The sequence below is a fragment of the Oncorhynchus gorbuscha genome, linkage group LG02, assembly GCF_021184085.1.
Source record: "Oncorhynchus gorbuscha isolate QuinsamMale2020 ecotype Even-year linkage group LG02, OgorEven_v1.0, whole genome shotgun sequence".
In the NCBI taxonomy this organism is placed as follows: domain Eukaryota; kingdom Metazoa; phylum Chordata; class Actinopteri; order Salmoniformes; family Salmonidae; genus Oncorhynchus; species Oncorhynchus gorbuscha.
Window position 1 is genome coordinate 98,945,348 of NC_060174.1, and position 18,628 is coordinate 98,963,975.

The following is an 18,628-nucleotide window of genomic DNA, read 5'->3' on the forward strand; positions in this document are numbered from 1 at the left end:
GGCGATAGTTCAGCACAATTCGTAATATCGTTCCAGAACATTCCCACAATCTGAACCGTCCCAGACCTATTTTGTTTATCCATGGACGACAGGACACTCATTAATTTTGAGCCCTAACTATATACCCAGAGAGAAAGCACACCGTTTGATCCTCTTTCTGAAATTATTTGATTGTTTCTCAGTTTCTCTCCCTTATTGTGTTGGCTCTAATAATGATTGGTAGGACTGAGGGGTAGTGAGGATGCAAAGAAAGAGGCAAACAAAAATTAGAGCAAGAAGTAAGCTATCAAATCCAGCTTTATTTATACAGAACATGTCATACATGAAATGCAATGTGCAGCACAGGAATACATTTTTTTTTAAAAATCCTATGAAAATAAAAGCTGAAATATTTACTTTCAACTCGCTTGCATTTTAATTTCAGCTTTGGTCCAACAGAATCTGTCATATGGACGCCAACACATTGAGACATTATTTTAGTGTAATAAAGGATAAGTACACTTTTCTAACAATACCCTTTTTATGTCTCAACTACTCAAATTGTGTGCAGAGCAGACACTACTAAAACAAGTATTAATGAACATTGATTCTGGAAAAATGAATTCTCAGTTTGTCACTCGCAGCATTGGGGTACCACGTACTGCTAGCAGTATTTTAGCCAAAGATTGTTATACTAGCTGTCTAGTCAAGTTGGCTAAACTTGAAATCTAAAGATTAGCTGGCTAATCACTGTCACGTGGGCTTGAGGAATAGTTGAGACCTGTGTTCATTCTCTATAGCCTAATGACTGCTACAATAATTTTGTCACTATTAGTGAATGTGCATTGTGCATGGTTCTAGTTAAATTTGTAACAAAAAATGACATTTTCAGAGACCGACTTGAAAGCCAGATTAGTGACTATTGCAAAAACAAAAAAAGCAGGAGAAATGATTAATTACATTATTATTGGGCCTTGTGGTTGTGGAAGGCTTATATTTAGCCTAGGTATAACTATTTTCCAAGATGGCATAGCAGTTCAGACGTCTTTTGTCCTCGTCTTGTCGTGTCCTATATATATATATATATATATATATAATATATTTACAACTTTTTTTCACATATATTTTATTTTTCATCAACTCATCTTCAAAACACTCTCCTGCAACCCGCCTCACCAATTTATATTTATAAAAAAGTATTATTTACCTCAAATCTGTAATCCTCCAAGAAGCTAGTGTTGATAATGGGATATGTAGATGGGGCGAGTCGGTCAAGGATCGATTCGGACAAGGTGGTAAATTGTATGACAAGCGACAGTTTATTCAGAGTAAAGATATCTGGTACAACGTATACGGGCTCATTCATTTGGCTCACAAGGAACCAGCAGAAAGAAGCCCCGATAACAGATTGCAAGCATGTTATGTACAGTACAGAAAGTAGGTTGAGTCTGGAAGTCCTGGTCTTCTGGTTGGCCCGGGTTGGGGTGCCGTCTTCTCGGATTGGTCCTGTTGGGCCGTCCGTCATTCCTCTGAGTCGTGCCGTTCTCAGTCACACCATGTTCAGCTAAGAAGGAGATTATGTGTGTGTGTGTTTGTCTCTGTCTCAAGGCTGTGTGTCCTCCTCCCAATGTGTGGGTGTATGTCTTATCTGTGTGTCCTCTGCAGTTAGTGTGTGTATGTGTGTGTGGGTGTGGGAGCTATCCTGTATGGGACCTGACATGTTTTACTGTGAAAATACGTTGTCTCAGTTATAGCAATGTAATAGCAGTAAGCTGGTCATTTGCATAAGAAATAGCACTTCCTTACACTAGCCAGAAACTAGCCAGCAGCTAGCCAGAAGCTAGCCCAGAAGCTAGTTCAGAAGCTAGTTAGCTTCTTTACTGGCAAATCGTTAGTATTCAGCTAACCACTGTTTGTGGTCATCAGCTATCCTTTAGCTCGAAAATCTATCGCCAGTTTTGTATGGCGCAGCGCGGCTCGGAACGGAACATACCAGACCAATTTTTCTCTCCATGTCCCTGGATTTCAACTGCTCTCTGGACATTCATACCTGGATCTCACAGCTAGCTAGCTGCTATCCGTGTGACTTTTGGCTTTCGTCGATTCCGGAGCAAAGATCAATTATTCCGGAGCTAGCCAGCTCCGACAATCACTCCTGAGTTCCAGCAATCACTCCTGGGCTGCACTCGCCTATCCGGACCCGTTTTACTACCTACGCGGAGCCCCACCGGGCCCTTCACAACTGGACTGCCGACGTTATCTATCCAAAGGAGTTATCTGGCTGGCTCCTCCGTCGCGACGTTACCTGAACTCCATCTGTGGCCTGCTAACCGTTAGCTGTCTTACCGGCAGCTATCTGAATAGACAATCTGACAATTTATTTATTTTTCATTATTATTATGTTTTCTTCTTGGGCCTCTATAACTATATCTATTGTTTTTATTTTTGTTGTTGTTGTGTGATTTGGATTAATCCCCTCTACCACACGGAACCCCACTAATCTACTGACTGAAGGCAAGAGGTGGCTAATAACAGACCTCCATCCTATGCTAGCTTGCTACCGATGGCCTGGCTAGCTGTCTAAATTGCCGTGACCCCCAACCAACCTCTCCACTCACTGGACCCTTTTGATCACTCGACTAAGCATGCCTCTCCTTAATGTCAATATATCTTGTCCATTGCTGTTCTGGTTAGTGTTTATTGTCTTATTTCACTGTAGAGCCTCTAGTCCTGCTCACTATACCTTATCCAACCTATTAGTTCCACCACCCACACATGCAATGACATCTCCTGGTTTCAATTATGTTTCTAGAGACAATATCTCTCTCTTCATCACTCAATACCTAGGTTTACCTCCACTGTATTCACATCCTACCATACCTTTGTCTGTACATTATACCTTGATGCTATTTTATCGCCCCCAGAAACCTCCTTTTACTCTCTGTTCCAGACGTTCTAGACGTCCAATTCTTATTGCTTTTAGCCGCACCCTTATTCTACTCCTCCTATGTTCCTCTGGCGATGTAGAGATGAATCCAGATCCTGCAGTGCCTAGCTCCACTCCTATTCCCCAGGCGCTCTCTTTTGACGACTTCTGTAACCGTAATAGCCTTGGTTTCATGCATGTTAACATTAGAAGCCTCCTCCCTAAGTTTGTTCTATTCACTGCTTTAGCACACTCTGCCAACCCGGATGTTCTAGCTGTGGCTTAGGAAGACCACCAAAAATTCAGAAATTTTAATTCCAAACTACAACATTTTCAGACAAGATAGAACTGCCAAAGGGGGCGGTGTTGCAATCTACTGCAAAGATAGCCTGCAGAGTTCTGTCCTACTATCCAGTTCTGTACCCAAACAATTTGAACTTCTGCTTTTAAAAATCCACCTCTCTTAAAAACAAGTCTCTCACCGTTGCCGCCTGCTATAGACCACCCTCTGCCCCCAGCTGTGCTCTGGACACCATATGTGAACTGATTGCCTCCCATCTATCTTCAGAGCTCGTGCTGCTAGGCGACCTAAACTGGAACATGCTTAACACCCCAGCCATCCTACAATCTAAGCTTGATGCCCTCAATCTCACACAAATTATCAATGAACCTACCAAGTACCTCCCCAAAGCCTTAAACACGGCACCCTCATAGATATCATCCTAACCAACTTCCCCTCTAAATACACCTCTGCTGTCTTCAACCAAGATCTCAGCGATCACTGCCTCATTGCCTGCAACCGTAATGGGTCAGCGGTCAAACGACCTCCACTCATCACTGTAAAACGCTCCCTGAAATACTTCAGCGAGCAGGCCTTTCTAATCGACCTGGCCGGGGTATCCTGGAAGGATATTGATCTCATCCCGTCAGTAGAGGATGCCTGGATATTTTTTTTAAATGCCTTCCTAACCATCTTAAATAAACATGCCCCATTCAAGAAATTTAGAACCAGGAACAGATATAGCCCTTGGTAGAAACCATTATACACAGGCAGTTAGAAAAGCCAAGGCTAGCTTTTTCAAGCAGAAATTTGCTTCCTGCAACACTAACTCAAAAAAATTCTGGGACACTGTAAAGTCCGTGGAGAATAAGAAAACCTCCTCCCAGCTGCCCACTGCACTGAAGATAGGAAACACTGTCACCACTGATAAATCCACCACAATTGAGAATTTCAATAAGCATTTTTCTACGGCTGGCCATGCTTTCCACCTGGCTACTCCTACCCCGGTCAACAGCACTGCACCCCCAACAGCAACTCGCCCAAGCCTTCCCCATTTCTCCTTCTCCCAAATCCATTCAGCTGATGTTCTGAAAGAGCTGAAAAATCTGGACCCCTACAAATCAGCCGGGCTAGACAATCTGGACCCTTTCTTTCTAAAATTATCTGCCGAAATTGTTGCCACTCCTATTACTAACATGTTCAACCTCTCTTTCGTGTCGTCTGAGATTCCCAAAGATTGGAATGCAGCTGCGGTCATCCCCCTCTTCAAAGGGGGGGGGGGCACTCTTGACACAAACTGCTACAGACCTATATCTATCCTACCATGCCTTTCTAAGGTCTTCGAAAGCCAAGTCAACAAACAGATTACCGACCATTTTGAATCTCACCATACCTTCTCTGCTATGCAATCTGGTTTCAGAGCTGGTCATGGGTGCACCTCAGCCACGCTCAAGGTCCTAAACGATATCTTAACCGCCATCGATAAGAAACATTACTGTGCAGCCGTATTCATTGATCTGGCCAAGGCTTTCGACTCTGTCATTCACCACATCCTCATCGGCAGACTCGACAGCCTTGGTTTCTCAAATGATTGCCTCGCCTGGTTCACCAACTACTTCTCTGATAGAGTTCAGTGTGTCAAATCGGAGGGTCTGCTGTCCGGACCTCTGGCAGTCTCTATGGGGGTGCCACAGGGTTCAATTCTTGGACCGACTCTCTTCTTTGTATACATCAATGAGGTCGCTCTTGTTGCTGGTGAGTCTCTGATCCACCTCTACGCAGACGACACCATTCTGTATACTTCCGGCCCTTCTTTGGACACTGTGTTAACAACCCTCCAGGCAAGCTTCAATGCCATACAACTCTCCTTCCGTGGCCTCCAATTGCTCTTAAATACAAGTAAAACTAAATGCATGCTCTTCAACTGATCGCTACCTGCACCTACCCGCCTGTCAAACATCACTACTCTGGACGGCTCTGACTTAGAATACGTGGACAACTACAAATACTTAGGTGTCTGGTTAGACTGTAAACTCTCCTTCCAGACCCATATCAAACATCTCCAATCCAAAGTTAAATCTAGAATTGGCTTCCTATTTTTCATCAAAGCATCCTTCACTCATGCTGCCAAACATACCCTTGTAAAACTGACCATCCTACCAATCCTCGACTTTGGCGATGTCATTTACAAAATAGCCTACAATACCCTACTCAACAAATTGGATGCAGTCTATCACAGTGCAATCCGTTTTGTCACCAAAGCCCCATATACAACCCACCATTGAGACCTGTACGCTCTCGTTGGCTGGCCCTCGCTTCCTACTCGCCGCCAAACCCACTGGCTCCATGTCATCTACAAGACCCTGCTAATGTCCCCCCTTATCTCAGCTCGCTGGTCACCATAGCATCTCCCACCTGTAGCACACGCTCCAGCAGGTATATCTCTCTAGTCTCTCTAGTTTTATTTCTACTTTGCATATTCTTCCATTGCAAAACTACCATTCCAGTGTTTTACTTGCTATATTGTATTTACTTTGCCACCGTGGCCTTTTTTGCCTTCCTTCTCACCTCATTTGCTCACATTGTATATAGACTTGTTTATACTGTATTATTGACTGTATGTTTGTTTTACTCCATGTGTAACTCTGTGTTGTTGTATCTGTCGAACTGCTTTGCTTTATCTTGGCCAGGTCGCAATTGTAAATGATATATATATATTAGTGAATCGCCCATAAGTTTGAAAAAAAAATGATTCAATTTTTAGCCCGTATTGCCCAGCCCTAGTTGAAACCGCTTGTCAGAGAGGAAGATGTGATCTCTCAACTTTGTTGGCGTGAGAGGCAGGGTCAGGGGCTTGGTGCGTGTAAACCAAAAAGGAAGAGGCGCAGTGAGAGGTTTCACTCTTGCTAAAATAAGGCCAATGCATTTCTATGGGCTTATTTTTTTGGACCTAAGCTTATATTCCCTGCCTTCCCGCATTTGGGACAACGACTCCCATTGTTAGGGTGGAGATATGCATCTCGTCATTATATACAGATCTCTGGTGTAAATGGCAAGGTGCCCAGAAGAGCAAAGGAGTTTAGACAACATGAGAACAAGCAGATATAAAAATGAAAAATAACAAAACCTTGATTCTTGCAAAACAGGCATTTTGGAATTTTGCGCAAAGACATACATTTGAATTTATTCAATATATCACCCAGCCCTAATTTATCATGCCATCAATGGCCGAGAAGAGCACTCTCTAATTAGTCTGAATAATAGTGATGAAGTTAGAAAAATGTGCACGTCTGACATTTCTAATTGCCTTGTTATATTTGCCTAGTTGCGCTATCAGAATATCATACTGGACTTGCAACTATGACTTTCTCCACTTCTGCTCTGTCTTTGTGTAATTTATCTTAATTTATTAGTTTCCTCATCCAAGGCGCTCTCCGATTGGAAGTGGCCTTTTTCAACCGTACTGGAGTTATGGCATCAATGGTTGCCCTTAATTTACTATTAAAGTTATCAACTAAATCATCACGAGAGGCAGGCATAATAGGTGATTCTGTAGCAACTTCAGAGATAAGATAGTGTTTCTTAATAATGCGTTCAGTATTACCCTGTGCTATGGGCAACAAGGTAGTAGAAAAGACAGTGGTGATCAGATAAAGCAACATCAACAATAGAGGATATATCAATAGAAAGCCCCTTGGTAATAACCAGGTCCAGAGTACTGTCGCGGTTCTGGGTGGGCCCAGTAACATGTTGGATAAAGTCCATAGAGCTCAAAAGATTTATCAATTCAGTTGTCTTTGAGTCAGTCTCTTAGTCAACGTGAATATTAGAGTTGCTGGCGGATCTGCCCTCTCATTGGCTAAAATGGTCCCACCTAATCTTGCCTCCTGACTGCCTTCCATTTTTGAAGACTTTTCTTTTCATTGCTAGAGTGGCCACTACAGTGTCAGGTGTATATATAACGGATCATCTGTGGTTGACTGAAGACATCACAGCACAGATTGATAGGTAAACTTCCTGCTTTGCTCCTATAGGTACACTCGCAATGGCCACCAGTCCACCCATCATACCATCATTGACATGAATGGCGACGTTCTATTCATTCTTCTTTCTATGGTTTAGTTTTACTGTTGTTGCCTCACAGAATGTGAATGTCGGAGGACCAGGCAGCGCAGAAGGATGAGCTGCTTGCTCTAGCGAGTATTTACGACGAAGAGGAGTTTCACGGAGCTGAATCGGCACAAGGTGGCGAAATACAACTATGCCTTGAACTTCCTCCTAGTTTCAAGTTGATAGTCAAAGGTAAGGCTGTGTTTCCTTTCCTCTACATTAATACTACTTATTAGTCAACATTAACCTGAAATTGAATGTGTTTCTTTCTGTCAGGAGACAAGCACACAGAATATGACGTATCTTTCCTACCTCCCCTGGTGCTTAACTTTGAACTTCCTGCCGACTACCCTTCCTCCTCATCGCCGGTCTATACACTAAGTTCCAAATGGCTGTCAAGGGACCAGGTGAGGCAGACGCACCATTGTAAGAAATCAAATAACATCTTTCAACAACATTCCCCTTGTCTTCCTGACAAACCCTTTTTTTCTACCCCTCAGATGACTCCTCTCTGCAAGCGTCTGGATGAGCTGTGGGGGGAGAACCAGGGCTGTGTTGTCCTCTACACATGGATCCAGTTCCTCAAGGAGGAGGCGTTTGCCTTCCTGGATGTCAAGTCTCCACTAGAGGTTGTTAAGGCAGGCAAGGCTCTGGTTGACTCGAAGGGAAGCAAGGCTGCTGTGAAGCGGGCGGGGACTATAATCGGGGAGGAAGGCAAACTGGAGTCTCTGCTGGAGCTGGACCCCCGTGCTGTGCTGGTGGTGGATCCCCGTACTGATATCCTACCTCAGCTACTGGACTTTGACGAAGCTCAAAGGCAGAAGGTGTTTGACGGCAAGGCGTTCTGCTGTAGCATCTGCTTCATGGAGAAGCTGGGCTCAAGCTGCCTGTGCTTCAAGGAATGCCAGCACGTGTACTGCAAGGCCTGCATGACAGAGTACTTCGGGATTCAGATCCGCGACGGCAACGTTCAGTGTCTTAACTGCCCCGAGCCCAAGTGCACCTCCTTGGCTATGCCCTCACAGGTAACTTTTGACTCCACTCTTAAATGAGCTCTTATGACAATAATGAGCTCTTATGGTCCTCTTATGAGTACTGACTAATACACTGCCCCTTGTACAGGTCAAGCTCCTTGTCGGGGAGGAGTTGTTTACTCGTTATGACCGTCTCCTGCTTCAGTCCAGCCTGGACCTGATGGCTGATGTGGTGTACTGCCCTCGCCAGTCATGCTGTCAGGCTGTGATGGTGGAGCAAGACACCACCATGGGCATCTGCCCTGCCTGTCAGTACGCCTTCTGCACCCTCTGCAAACGTGGATACCACGGCCTGTCTCACTGCAAGGTCACAGCAGGTAAAGGAAATAATTGTACATTGTATTACATAGTCTATATTATATTACCTGACATGTTAATAAGTTATATGCTGTGCACAATCTAAATGGAGGTTAGAATAATGGTTTTGGTATTAAGAGGGGCCTCTCTCTCCTGCCATGTAGATGAGCTGCGAGGCCTAAGGGATGAGTATATCTCTGCCAGTGCCGAGGGGAAGAAGTTCATGGAGCAGCGTTTTGGGAAGCGGGTTATCCAGCGTGCCGTGGAGGAGTCCTTCAGCAGGGACTGGCTCTATGAGAACTGTAAAGGCTGCCCGCGCTGTGGCACTAACATACAGGTATGTTGCGCTCTGCACAAGAAGACTGTTATTTAGTTTGGAAATGTTTTGCTGCTCCTACATGAGGTTGCAAGTAGCCTAGCGGTTAGAGCGTTCGGCCACTAACCAAAATGTTAAATGAATCCCCAGTAAAACACATTTTTTGATTTGCTATTGAGCAAGGCACTTAACCCCAATTTCTCCCGGGTCGCCATCATTAATGGCTGACCCCATGACCCCAATCGGAGTGTCTCCAGGGGAGTTTGATTTTCAAAAAACACATTTCCATTTCACACCACACAGTGTACAGGTTACACACTTGTACATGTGTGAAACAGGACAGATATTAAACACCCTCTCTTTGACCCAATCCCAAGGGTTAAAGTTCCATCATAAGAAAGACTGGGTCCTAGTTTTCCATTGCTTCCATGTTTTATTTATCTTCTCCTTCAATTGCATGTTTGGCATTGTTTTACAACCAGAGTTTCCAGGAGCGTGGTTTAGGAGTTTCCAGGAGCGTGGTTTAGGAGTTTCCAGGAGCGTGGTTTAGGAGTTTCCAGGAGCGTGGTTTAGGAGTTTCCAGGAGCGTGGTTTAGGAGTTTCCAGGAGCGTGGTTTAGGAGTTTCCAGGAGCGTGGTTTAGGAGTTTCCAGGAGCGTGGTTTAGGAGTTTCCAGGAGCGTGGTTTAGGAGTTTCCAGGAGCGTGGTTTAGGAGTTTCCAGGAGCGCGGTTTAGGAGTTTCCAGGAGCGCGGTTTAGGAGTTTCCAGGAGCGCGGTTTAGGAGTTTCCAGGAGCGCGGTTTAGGAGTTTCCAGGAGCGCGGTTTAGGAGTTTCCAGGAGCGCGGTTTAGGAGTTTCCAGGAGCGCGGTTTAGGAGTTTCCAGGAGCGCGGTTTAGGAGTTTCCAGGAGCGCGTTTTAGGCGTTTCCAGGGGCGCGGTTTAGGCGTTTCCAGGGGCGCGGTTTAGGCGTTTCCAGGGGCGCGGTTTAGGCGTTTCCAGGGGCGCGGTTTAGGCGTTTCCAGGGGCGCGGTTTAGGCGTTTCCAGCAGCGCGGTTTAGGCTCAGCTGCCCAACAGAGCTCTTAAAGGTAATGACATACTTTGTAATAGAAACAAACAAAAATAAAAACAAACTGAGTGAATAATGGTGATGGTTATTCATTTATTATAAATATACACATCAGGATGTGTCCAATGGAGTAAATGCAGACTATGCCTGTATGTGGTAAAGTGAAAATCTGAGATCCCAAGGCTACAGTCCGAGACTGGAGGAAGATATCTTTACATCGGGCTTGCAGGATTTGATGTTGACTTTAGATATGTTTCATCTTAGAATTTCTGACATTTTTATTAGGCTGTAAATTTATAATTATATACATGCAGCTTAGAAATGTACTTTTAGGGACTTGGGAGAAAATGAGGTATGTGTACATGCATACATGCATACATACATACATACGCGCACACACGCACACAATTGAAGTCTGACGTTTACATACACCATAGCCAAATAAATTTAAACTCAGTTTTAGACAAATCCTGACATTTAATCCTAGTAAAAATGCACCGTCTTAGGTCAGTTAAGATCGCCACTTCATTTTAAGAATGTGAAATGTCAGAATAATAGTAGAGAATGATTTATTTCAGCTTTTATTTCTTTCATCACATTCCCAGTGGGTCAGGAGTTTACATACACTCAATTAGTATTTGGTAGCATTGCCTTTAAATTGTTTAACTTGGGTCAAATGTTTTTCAGGTAGCCTTCCACAAGCTTCCCACAATAAGTTGAGTGAATTTTGGCCCATTCCTCCTGACAGAGCTGGTGTAACTGAGTCAGGTTTGTTGGCCTCCTTGCTCGCACAAACTTTTTCAATTCTGCCCTCAAATTTTCTATAGGATTTAGGTCAGGGCTTTGTGATGGCCACTCCAATACCTTGACTTTGTTGTCCTTAAGCCATTTTGCCACAACTTTGGAAGTATGCTTGGGGCCATTGTCCATTTGGAAGACCCATTTGCGCCCAAGCTTTAACTTTCTGACTGATGTCTTGAGATGTTGCTTCAATATATCCACACAATTTTCCTCCCTCAAGAGACCATCTATTTTGTGAAGTGCACCAGTCCCTCCTGCAGCAATGCACCCCCACAACATGATGCTGCCACCCCCGTGCTTCGTTTGGGATGGTGTTCTTCGGCTTGCAAGCCTCCCCATTTTTCCTCCAAACATAACGATGGTCATTATAACGATGGTCATTGTCCCCATGTGCAGTTGCAAACCGTAGTCTGGCTTTTTTTATGGCGGTTTTGGAGCAGAGGCTTCTTCCTTGCTGAGCGGTCTTTTTTAGGTAATGTCTATATAGGACTCGTTTTTACTTTGGATATAGATACTTTTGTACCTGTTTCCTCCAGCATCTTCACAAGGTCCTTTGCTGTTGTTCTGGGATTGATTTGCACTTTTCGTACCGAAGTACGTTCATCTCTTGGAGACAGAACACGTCTCCTTCCTGAGCGGTATGACGGCTGCATGCTCCCATGGTGTTTATACTTGTGTACTATTGTTTGTACAGATGTACAGATGAACGAGGTACCTTCAGTAAATTGCTCCCAAGGATGAACCAGACTTGTGGAGGTCTACAATTTTTTTTCTGAGGTCTTTGCTGATTTCTTTTGATTTTCCCATGATGTCAAGCAAAGAGGCATTGAGTTTGAAGGTAGGCCTTGAAATGCATCCACAGGTACACCTCCAATTGACTCCAATGATGTCAAGTTAGCCTATCTGAAGCTTCTAATACATAATTTTCTGGAATTTTCCAAGCTGTTTAAAGGCACAGTCAACTTAGTGTATGTAAACTTCTGTCCCACTGGAATTGTGATACAGTGAAATAATCTGTCTGTGAACAATTGTTGTAAAAATGACTTGTGTCGTGCACAAAGTAGATGTCCTAACCGACATGCCAAAACAAACAGCCCAACATGTTTCTGGTAAGATTTTAGTTCTGCTTGGATGCATATTTTGTAGTTGAAATGCTATCTGTTTTTATAATACTGATAAAGATGGCACCTCCTACAGACTATAGGCCAAGCTAACAGCTCATTCTCTCAAGATGCTGAAGTAAATAAATCATATTTCTCCACTCCTGTTCCCAAGTCAAAATGTAACCTACATCTGGTGTATCATTTTACCGCAATAAATACTTAATTCTGCAGGAGTTAATATTAAGGCTATGTGAGCAGTTATAGACACAGTGTTAGGGTCGCATCAATTTGAATCTGCTATCAGGATAAATATGACAATGAGTCACTGATTGTATGCTATGTATTTTTATTAGCTAAGCAATAAGTGGTAAATGCAATTTTTGTATATACGGGCTCTCTGTCCCACCTCGCAGGGCAAACAGAGAACTGACTTGTTCTTTACAAAGATATTATAAATATACTCTTGACAGAAATAGTTCCTGCTTCTGAGCTGCCTGTCAGAGTAGAGACTGGGCGTGGTTTAGACTCACCCAGCCTATCGTTGATTGTTGGCGCAGAGCTGGTCCCAGCCCCCTAAGCGCTTCAGCGGTCAGTGTTGTAGCTGTGTAGAATATACAGTTATAAGGAACCTGGCTCCTGTTATCTAACAGTTTGTTAGTTTGACAGTTTGTTCTCTCAACACTACGTTCTGAATGTGCCCCCCCAACTGAATGTGCCCCCCCAACTCATTGCACAGGTCCTGTCTTCATGTTATTCTGTATTTCTCCATCATGAGAAAGGCCCATGGCCCTGAAACCGTTAACAAGTCCGCTATGTTGCATAACACATACATACATCCACACTAGCCAACAGCAGATAATATTCAATCACATATATGGTAACGGGCTATAGAGCATAACACAGAATCCTCATAACAGTCAGTGTCTAGATTTTAGTTTCCATTTAACCCTTCTGAACAGTAGTAGGCTACAGTTCCCTTGACGTGGCATAGGCCTGTTTGAAGTCCCCATCTTTTTAAAAACTTTAAAAAATATATTTTATTTTTGCATTTTCCAATTAAGAACATTCAAAACAAAAGTGAAAAGATATTAGACAACGATAGGACAAAGTGACAGTAACAGACGAATGTAACAAAAATAAATTATAATTATAGTTATATAAACAAACATAAAATAATAACAATTTAAAAAATAATTAAAAAAAAAAGAATTGAGACATTGGATCACCTGCCGTAGGCTACATAATATACATTACGTGTGAAACATTATGTGAGGATTATATATAGATTCAATCAATGAGATGTGGGGGGAGATTCTCCATATAGTCAATAAAAGGTTGCCAAATTCTGTAAAATGTCTTTAACTTATTCCTCAAGCAGTAAGTGATTTTCTCCAAAGGGATACAACTATTAACTTCCGAAAGCCACATTGCAACTGGCAGGGAGGAATCCAATTTCCATTTCAAGGCAATACATTTCTTGGCAATCGCTAGCAATATTTCTGTTAGCTTTATAGTATGGCTTTGCCTAAGATTGGTGTTAGTAAAGTAACCCAGTAGCCAGACCTCCGGGTCTAAAGGAAATGCAACCCCGTGAATTGAGGATATGGTATCGCCTACCCCCTGCCAGAAACCGTGTAGTTTTGAACACTGCCAAGTGGAATGGAGGAATGTTCCTTCATCTGAGCCACATCTAAAACATAGGGAGGAGATATCTGGGTTGAACCTGTGCAGTCTAGATGGGGTGATATAGAGCTGATGGAGGAAATTAAACTGGATCAGTCTGTATCTGGAGTTCAATGTGGATGTAACCCCATCCCTGCATAGGTCACTCCATAGATCCTCATCAAGATCAATACCCAGATCTCTCTCCCATCTAAGTCTGGGTTTATCTAGCCCAGGCAGTGTTAGTCCTGACATAAGAGCATTGTAAACACGGGAAATGGTCTTGAACAGTGGTTGGTCTGCGTGGCAGAGTTATTCAATAGGTGACATCTTAGGTAGGTTCCATTGTCCCTTGAGAGTCACCCTAATAAAGTTTCGTAGTTGTAGGTAGCTAAAGAAATCCCTGTTAGGCAAGTGGTATTTCTGTTTCATCGGATCAAAAGACATAAGAACTCCCTCCTCGTAACAATGTTCCAGAAGAGTGATCCCCTTATCAGACCATGGTCTAAAGTTACTATTCTGGAAAAACATAGGGATCAATCTATTGTTCCATAAAGGGGTTTTAGGGGAAAGGAATCCCCCTCGTCCGAACAGCTCATGCAGTTTGCACCATGCCAGGACAGAATGTATGACTAAAGGGTGATGGTTTTTATAGATTTTCTGTCCCATTTGTAAAACAAATCTGCCCCAGTGTCATCATTTACCTCAAGCTTTTCAATGTTAAACCATGAGGGAGAGGGACCATTGTCAAACCTCTGAGCCAGAAACCTAGACTGTGCAACCCAGTAGTACATTCTAAAATTGGGGAGGTTTAAGCCCCCTTGACTGTAATCAAGGGTCAGTTTATCCAGGCCAACCCTAGGGGTTTTGCCGTGCCAGATAAACCGCCTGGTCAGCTTGTCGAGAGAGGAAAAAAAATGCTGCGGGAACAGGGATAGGGAGAGATTGAAACAGATATAGAAACCTGGGCAGGACATTCATTTTAATTACATTGATTCTACCCAGTAGAGTGAGAGGTAAGTCCATCCATTTACAAAGGTCAACCTCCACCTTTTGCAACAAACTGGCCAGATTGAGTTTATAGAGGTTGTTCAGATTACCATCCACCATTATGCCCAAATATGTGAAGCCCATAGGCGACCATCTAAAAGGAAACCTGTGCTTGATGGTATAATGGTCAAAGACAGACAACGGTAAGATTTCGCTTTTATCAAGATTGACCTTATATCCAGAGAAATAACTATAACACTGTAGTAGGATCTGCAAGTGAGAGAGGGAGTGTTCTGGGTTTGTTAGGAATAACATAAGGCCGTCCGCAAAGAGTGATAATTTATGGGTATGGGGGCCCACCTCAAAGCCATGTATGTCAGGGCACGTTCTAATGGCCTCAGCCAACGGTTCGATGGCGAGGGCAAAGAGGTGGGGGCTAATTGGGCAACCGTGTCTGTTCCCCCTAGAAAGAGGGAAAGAGGAGGAAGTAATCCCATTGGTAGCAATCCTAGCTTTAGGAGATTTGTAGAGTGATTTTATCAAATTTACAAACACGGTACCTAAACCGAACTTTTCCAAGACGCGACACCAGGTATTTTGTTTTTGTTAGCAAGGTGAATTATATCAAAGAACCTTCTGAGATTATTGGAGGACAATCTATTAATTATGAAGCCAGTCTTATCTGGGTTGACCAACAGGGGAAGACATGACTCCAGTCTCTTAGATAGCATCTTGGTGACCAGTTTAAAATCTGTGTTAAGGAGAGAGATTGGTCTATAGGAGGCGCACTTTAGCGGGTTTTTCCCTTTCTTTTGGATTACAGTAATCACTGCTTGAGAGAAGTACTCTGGAAAGCAGTTGTCTTCTCTGGATTTTTTAAGTACCTCCATAAGGTAGGGGACCAACAGCTCCCTAAATTCTTTATAGAACTCTGGAGGGAAGCCATCCTCCCCAGGAGATTTATTAGAAGGTAAGGATTTAATGGCCTCCAACAATTCAGGGACTGAGAAGTGTTCACTCAGGCGCTCGCTGTCTTCCCCTGACAGGCATGGGAGGTTGAGAGAGGAGTCTATCTCTGATAGATCATCGCTTGATTGGGAAGGGTAGAGGTCTTCATAGTATTTCTTTAAAGTATTATTAATTTCAGTAGGGTCGAAAGAGATCTCTTTAGTGAGAGTTTCTATGGCATTAATTGTCCTCTTACTTTCCTCTGCTTTCAGTTGCCATGCCAATACTTTGTGAGCTTTCTCTCCAAGCTCATAATAACGCTGTTTTGATTTAGTGATGGCCCTCTCAGCTTGATATGTGTTCAGAATATTATATTTAAGTTTTTTATTTACCAAAAGCCTGTATAGATCTTTAGTCGGGCCTCTTTGGTAGGTTTTCTCTAGCTCGGAGATTTCAGATTCAAGAGCACTCAGTTCCGCACCGTGTTTTTTCTTCAGCCCTTTAGTATAGGAAATAATATGTCCCCTCAGGTAGGCCTTCAATGTGTCCCAAAGAATGAAGCTGTCAGGAGCAGAGGGTTTGTTTGTCAAAGTAAAAATATTGATCTGCTCTTTGATGAATGCACAAAATTCAGGTTGCTTTAGAAGTGTAGAATTTAGTCTCCATCTATATGCTCCATTTACCTTGGTAGGAATGGAGATTGATAATACCAGAGGAGAATGGTCACTAAGCAATCTGGGGAGATACTCGGCATCTAACACTCTATGAAACAGTTGTGTCGAGAGTAAAAAGTTGTGTGGGTGTGTGTGTCTTGTGTGGGTGTGAATAAAAAGAGTAGTCCCTATCCTGTGGGTGCAACTGTCTCCAGATGTCTAGTAAATTGAGATCTTTCATGAATGACATGGTGAGCTTGCCGGCTTTGGTAAGAAGTGAGGGTTTTTCAGAAGACCTATCAAGAACTGTATCTAAGCAAAAATTAAAATCTCCTTCAACCAGTAGCCATCCTGGTGGTGCTTGAGCAACCTGAAGGAAGACATTCTGATTAAACATATGGTCATCGAACTTAGGAGCATAAATATTCAATAGGGTCCAAGACTCTGAAAACATATGTCCCTGCACCAAAAAAAACCTGCCAGAGGGATCAGAGATGGTGTTGTTGACGCAGAAGGGGATGTGTCTACATATCAAAATTGCAGTTCCTTGCACTTGCTTTGGAGTTACCCATTCCCTCTTCAATTTCTTGTGTTCACTGGCTGTAAGATGTGTTTCTTGTAAAAACACAATGTCAGCCTTCAATTTCTTAAGGTATGTATAGACTCTTTTCCTTTTCATCGGGCTGTTAAGACCTTTCACGTTGAATGTGACATATTTTAGTGGATTAAGCATAGGTTGGGTTTCAAATATGTAACTGAATAGAATTATATCATATGCAGATAGTTAGGAAATGTTTCAACTTTGGTTTGAGCACAAAAGTGACCTGTCTCTCTCTTTAGGAAGGAAACAATAAACATAGAAAAAAAAAATCCCACCCACCCCGATTGTCAGACTAGAACAACAGTCCCAACAATCAAACATGAATACACTTGTAGAGATACATTGCTGCTCGCTTTCCATCTTGCTCTTACTAGCTAAACCTTGGCGTAAACTAAAACCTGCGAGCTCTCTAAATTGAAAACAAACGTTGTGAATAGATATTTATGTCTGAATATTTACTGCCCACTGTTTAGGGCTGCTTGAGTCTCTTTACAAAAGATGAACATAAATGAGGGGGAAAGCAGTGGGCCTAAACCCACTTATTGCTTCGCCCAGTAGATATTGACTAAACCAAAATATACTCTCCTGTAAATGTAATAGAACTCACCCCGGGAAGATACGGTTAGTTGAAAATGTACAAATCAATTAAAGTGACCAGGAGATACCAGCAGTTCAATCCGGATAAGAGGAAACAAACAAACTGCATTTTATCCCCCAGAGAGACTGTCCTGGCTCAGACTCAGACGTTGCTCAGTTCTTTGAGAAAAGTGTGCACTTCTCCCGGTGTGTTGAAGAGATGGCTTCGGCCTTTGTACTGAACTTTCATCCGCGCAGGGTGGATGAGGTAGCCGGTGATGTTCTTCTCCTTCAGTACTTTGGCGGCAGGTCTGAACTGCTTGCGTCGTCTGGCGAGGTCCGCGCTCATATCCGGGAAAAGGCTGACCCTCTTCCCATCGATGGCGATGTCCCCTTTGGCTCTTACGAGTTGCAGTATCTTCTCTCTGTCTTGGAAACGGAGGAACCTGATCAGGACGGCTCGTGGGGGCTCATATGGCCGGGGTTTCGGCGCTGATGTTCTGTGGGCGCGTTCGATTTCCAGCGGCTTGGTGAAGTTGGTTGTGCCTAGGACCTCCGGGATCCATTGAGTGAAGAAACGGACCGGGTCACGGCCCCCGCTGTCCTCTTTCAACACCACCACACGGATATTACTACATCTACTCTGGTTCTCCATCTGATCTACTTTGTTTTTCAGGTAGGCATTGTCCTTTTGCAGTTGTGTCAAGACCTGGTCATGTCTAGCGATGGTATCTTCAACTGTGCTAATGCGCAGCTCTGCCTCAGTCGTTCTCAAAAGGAGATCATTCATGGAGGATTTCAGGTTGTCAATGGAAGAATGGAGTTCAGGCGATTTCTTATCGATTTTCAGAGAAAGACCTCTGTTACCATCCTGAATTTCCCGGAGGAGAGTAGCCAGCATGTCGGCAGGCTCGCAAGAGGCTGCTGAGAGCAACAGTCTGGAACTGTCGTCTGAGTTATGAGGGCTAATGCTAATCTTGCTAGCTGTAGCGTTATCGTTATCTTGGGAATCAACGACGTTTTGGTCGTCCTTCTTGCCTCTCGGTCGGAGGTCCATGGCTCTTTGGGAAGGTAAGTACTTGACAATTTATCAGCCGATGTTAGAATATTGTTTCAACGTTGTTATTTAGGTAAAAATAGAATAACTTTGAAGAGCTCGGTTTGTCAATGTCTGCTCAGCTCCGCGGCATCACGTGTCTCCCCGAAGTCCCCATCTTTGAATGTCAAATTTGTATAGCGCTTCACAACCATCACGTACTGTAACCTCACTGCTATCATCCTCTTTTA

General features: G+C 43.4%; 1 protein-coding gene across 12 annotated transcripts in view; it reads left to right on the top strand.

Annotated features, from left to right (window-relative positions):
- The window catches only part of LOC124014072 (E3 ubiquitin-protein ligase RNF14-like), a 38,507-nt gene that overhangs the window by 6,160 nt on the left and 13,719 nt on the right, over positions 1 to 18,628 (top strand). For 10 of the 12 annotated variants that reach the window (XR_006834965.1, XR_006834970.1, XR_006834966.1 and 7 more), the window contains exons 2-6: positions 7,330 to 7,487; positions 7,572 to 7,702; positions 7,796 to 8,320; positions 8,418 to 8,646; positions 8,791 to 8,963. Coding sequence is in view for 5 of the 12 variants with exons in the window: in XM_046328801.1 (XP_046184757.1) it covers positions 7,337 to 7,487; positions 7,572 to 7,702; positions 7,796 to 8,320; positions 8,418 to 8,646; positions 8,791 to 8,963 (1,209 nt within the window). In the remaining 7 variants the exon portion in view is untranslated. Of the gene's footprint in view, positions 1 to 7,307; positions 7,488 to 7,571; positions 7,703 to 7,795; positions 8,321 to 8,417; positions 8,647 to 8,790; positions 8,964 to 10,694; positions 10,755 to 18,628 lie in introns of those variants that run through there. The other 2 variants (XM_046328793.1, XM_046328778.1) reach the window with 2 other exon arrangements.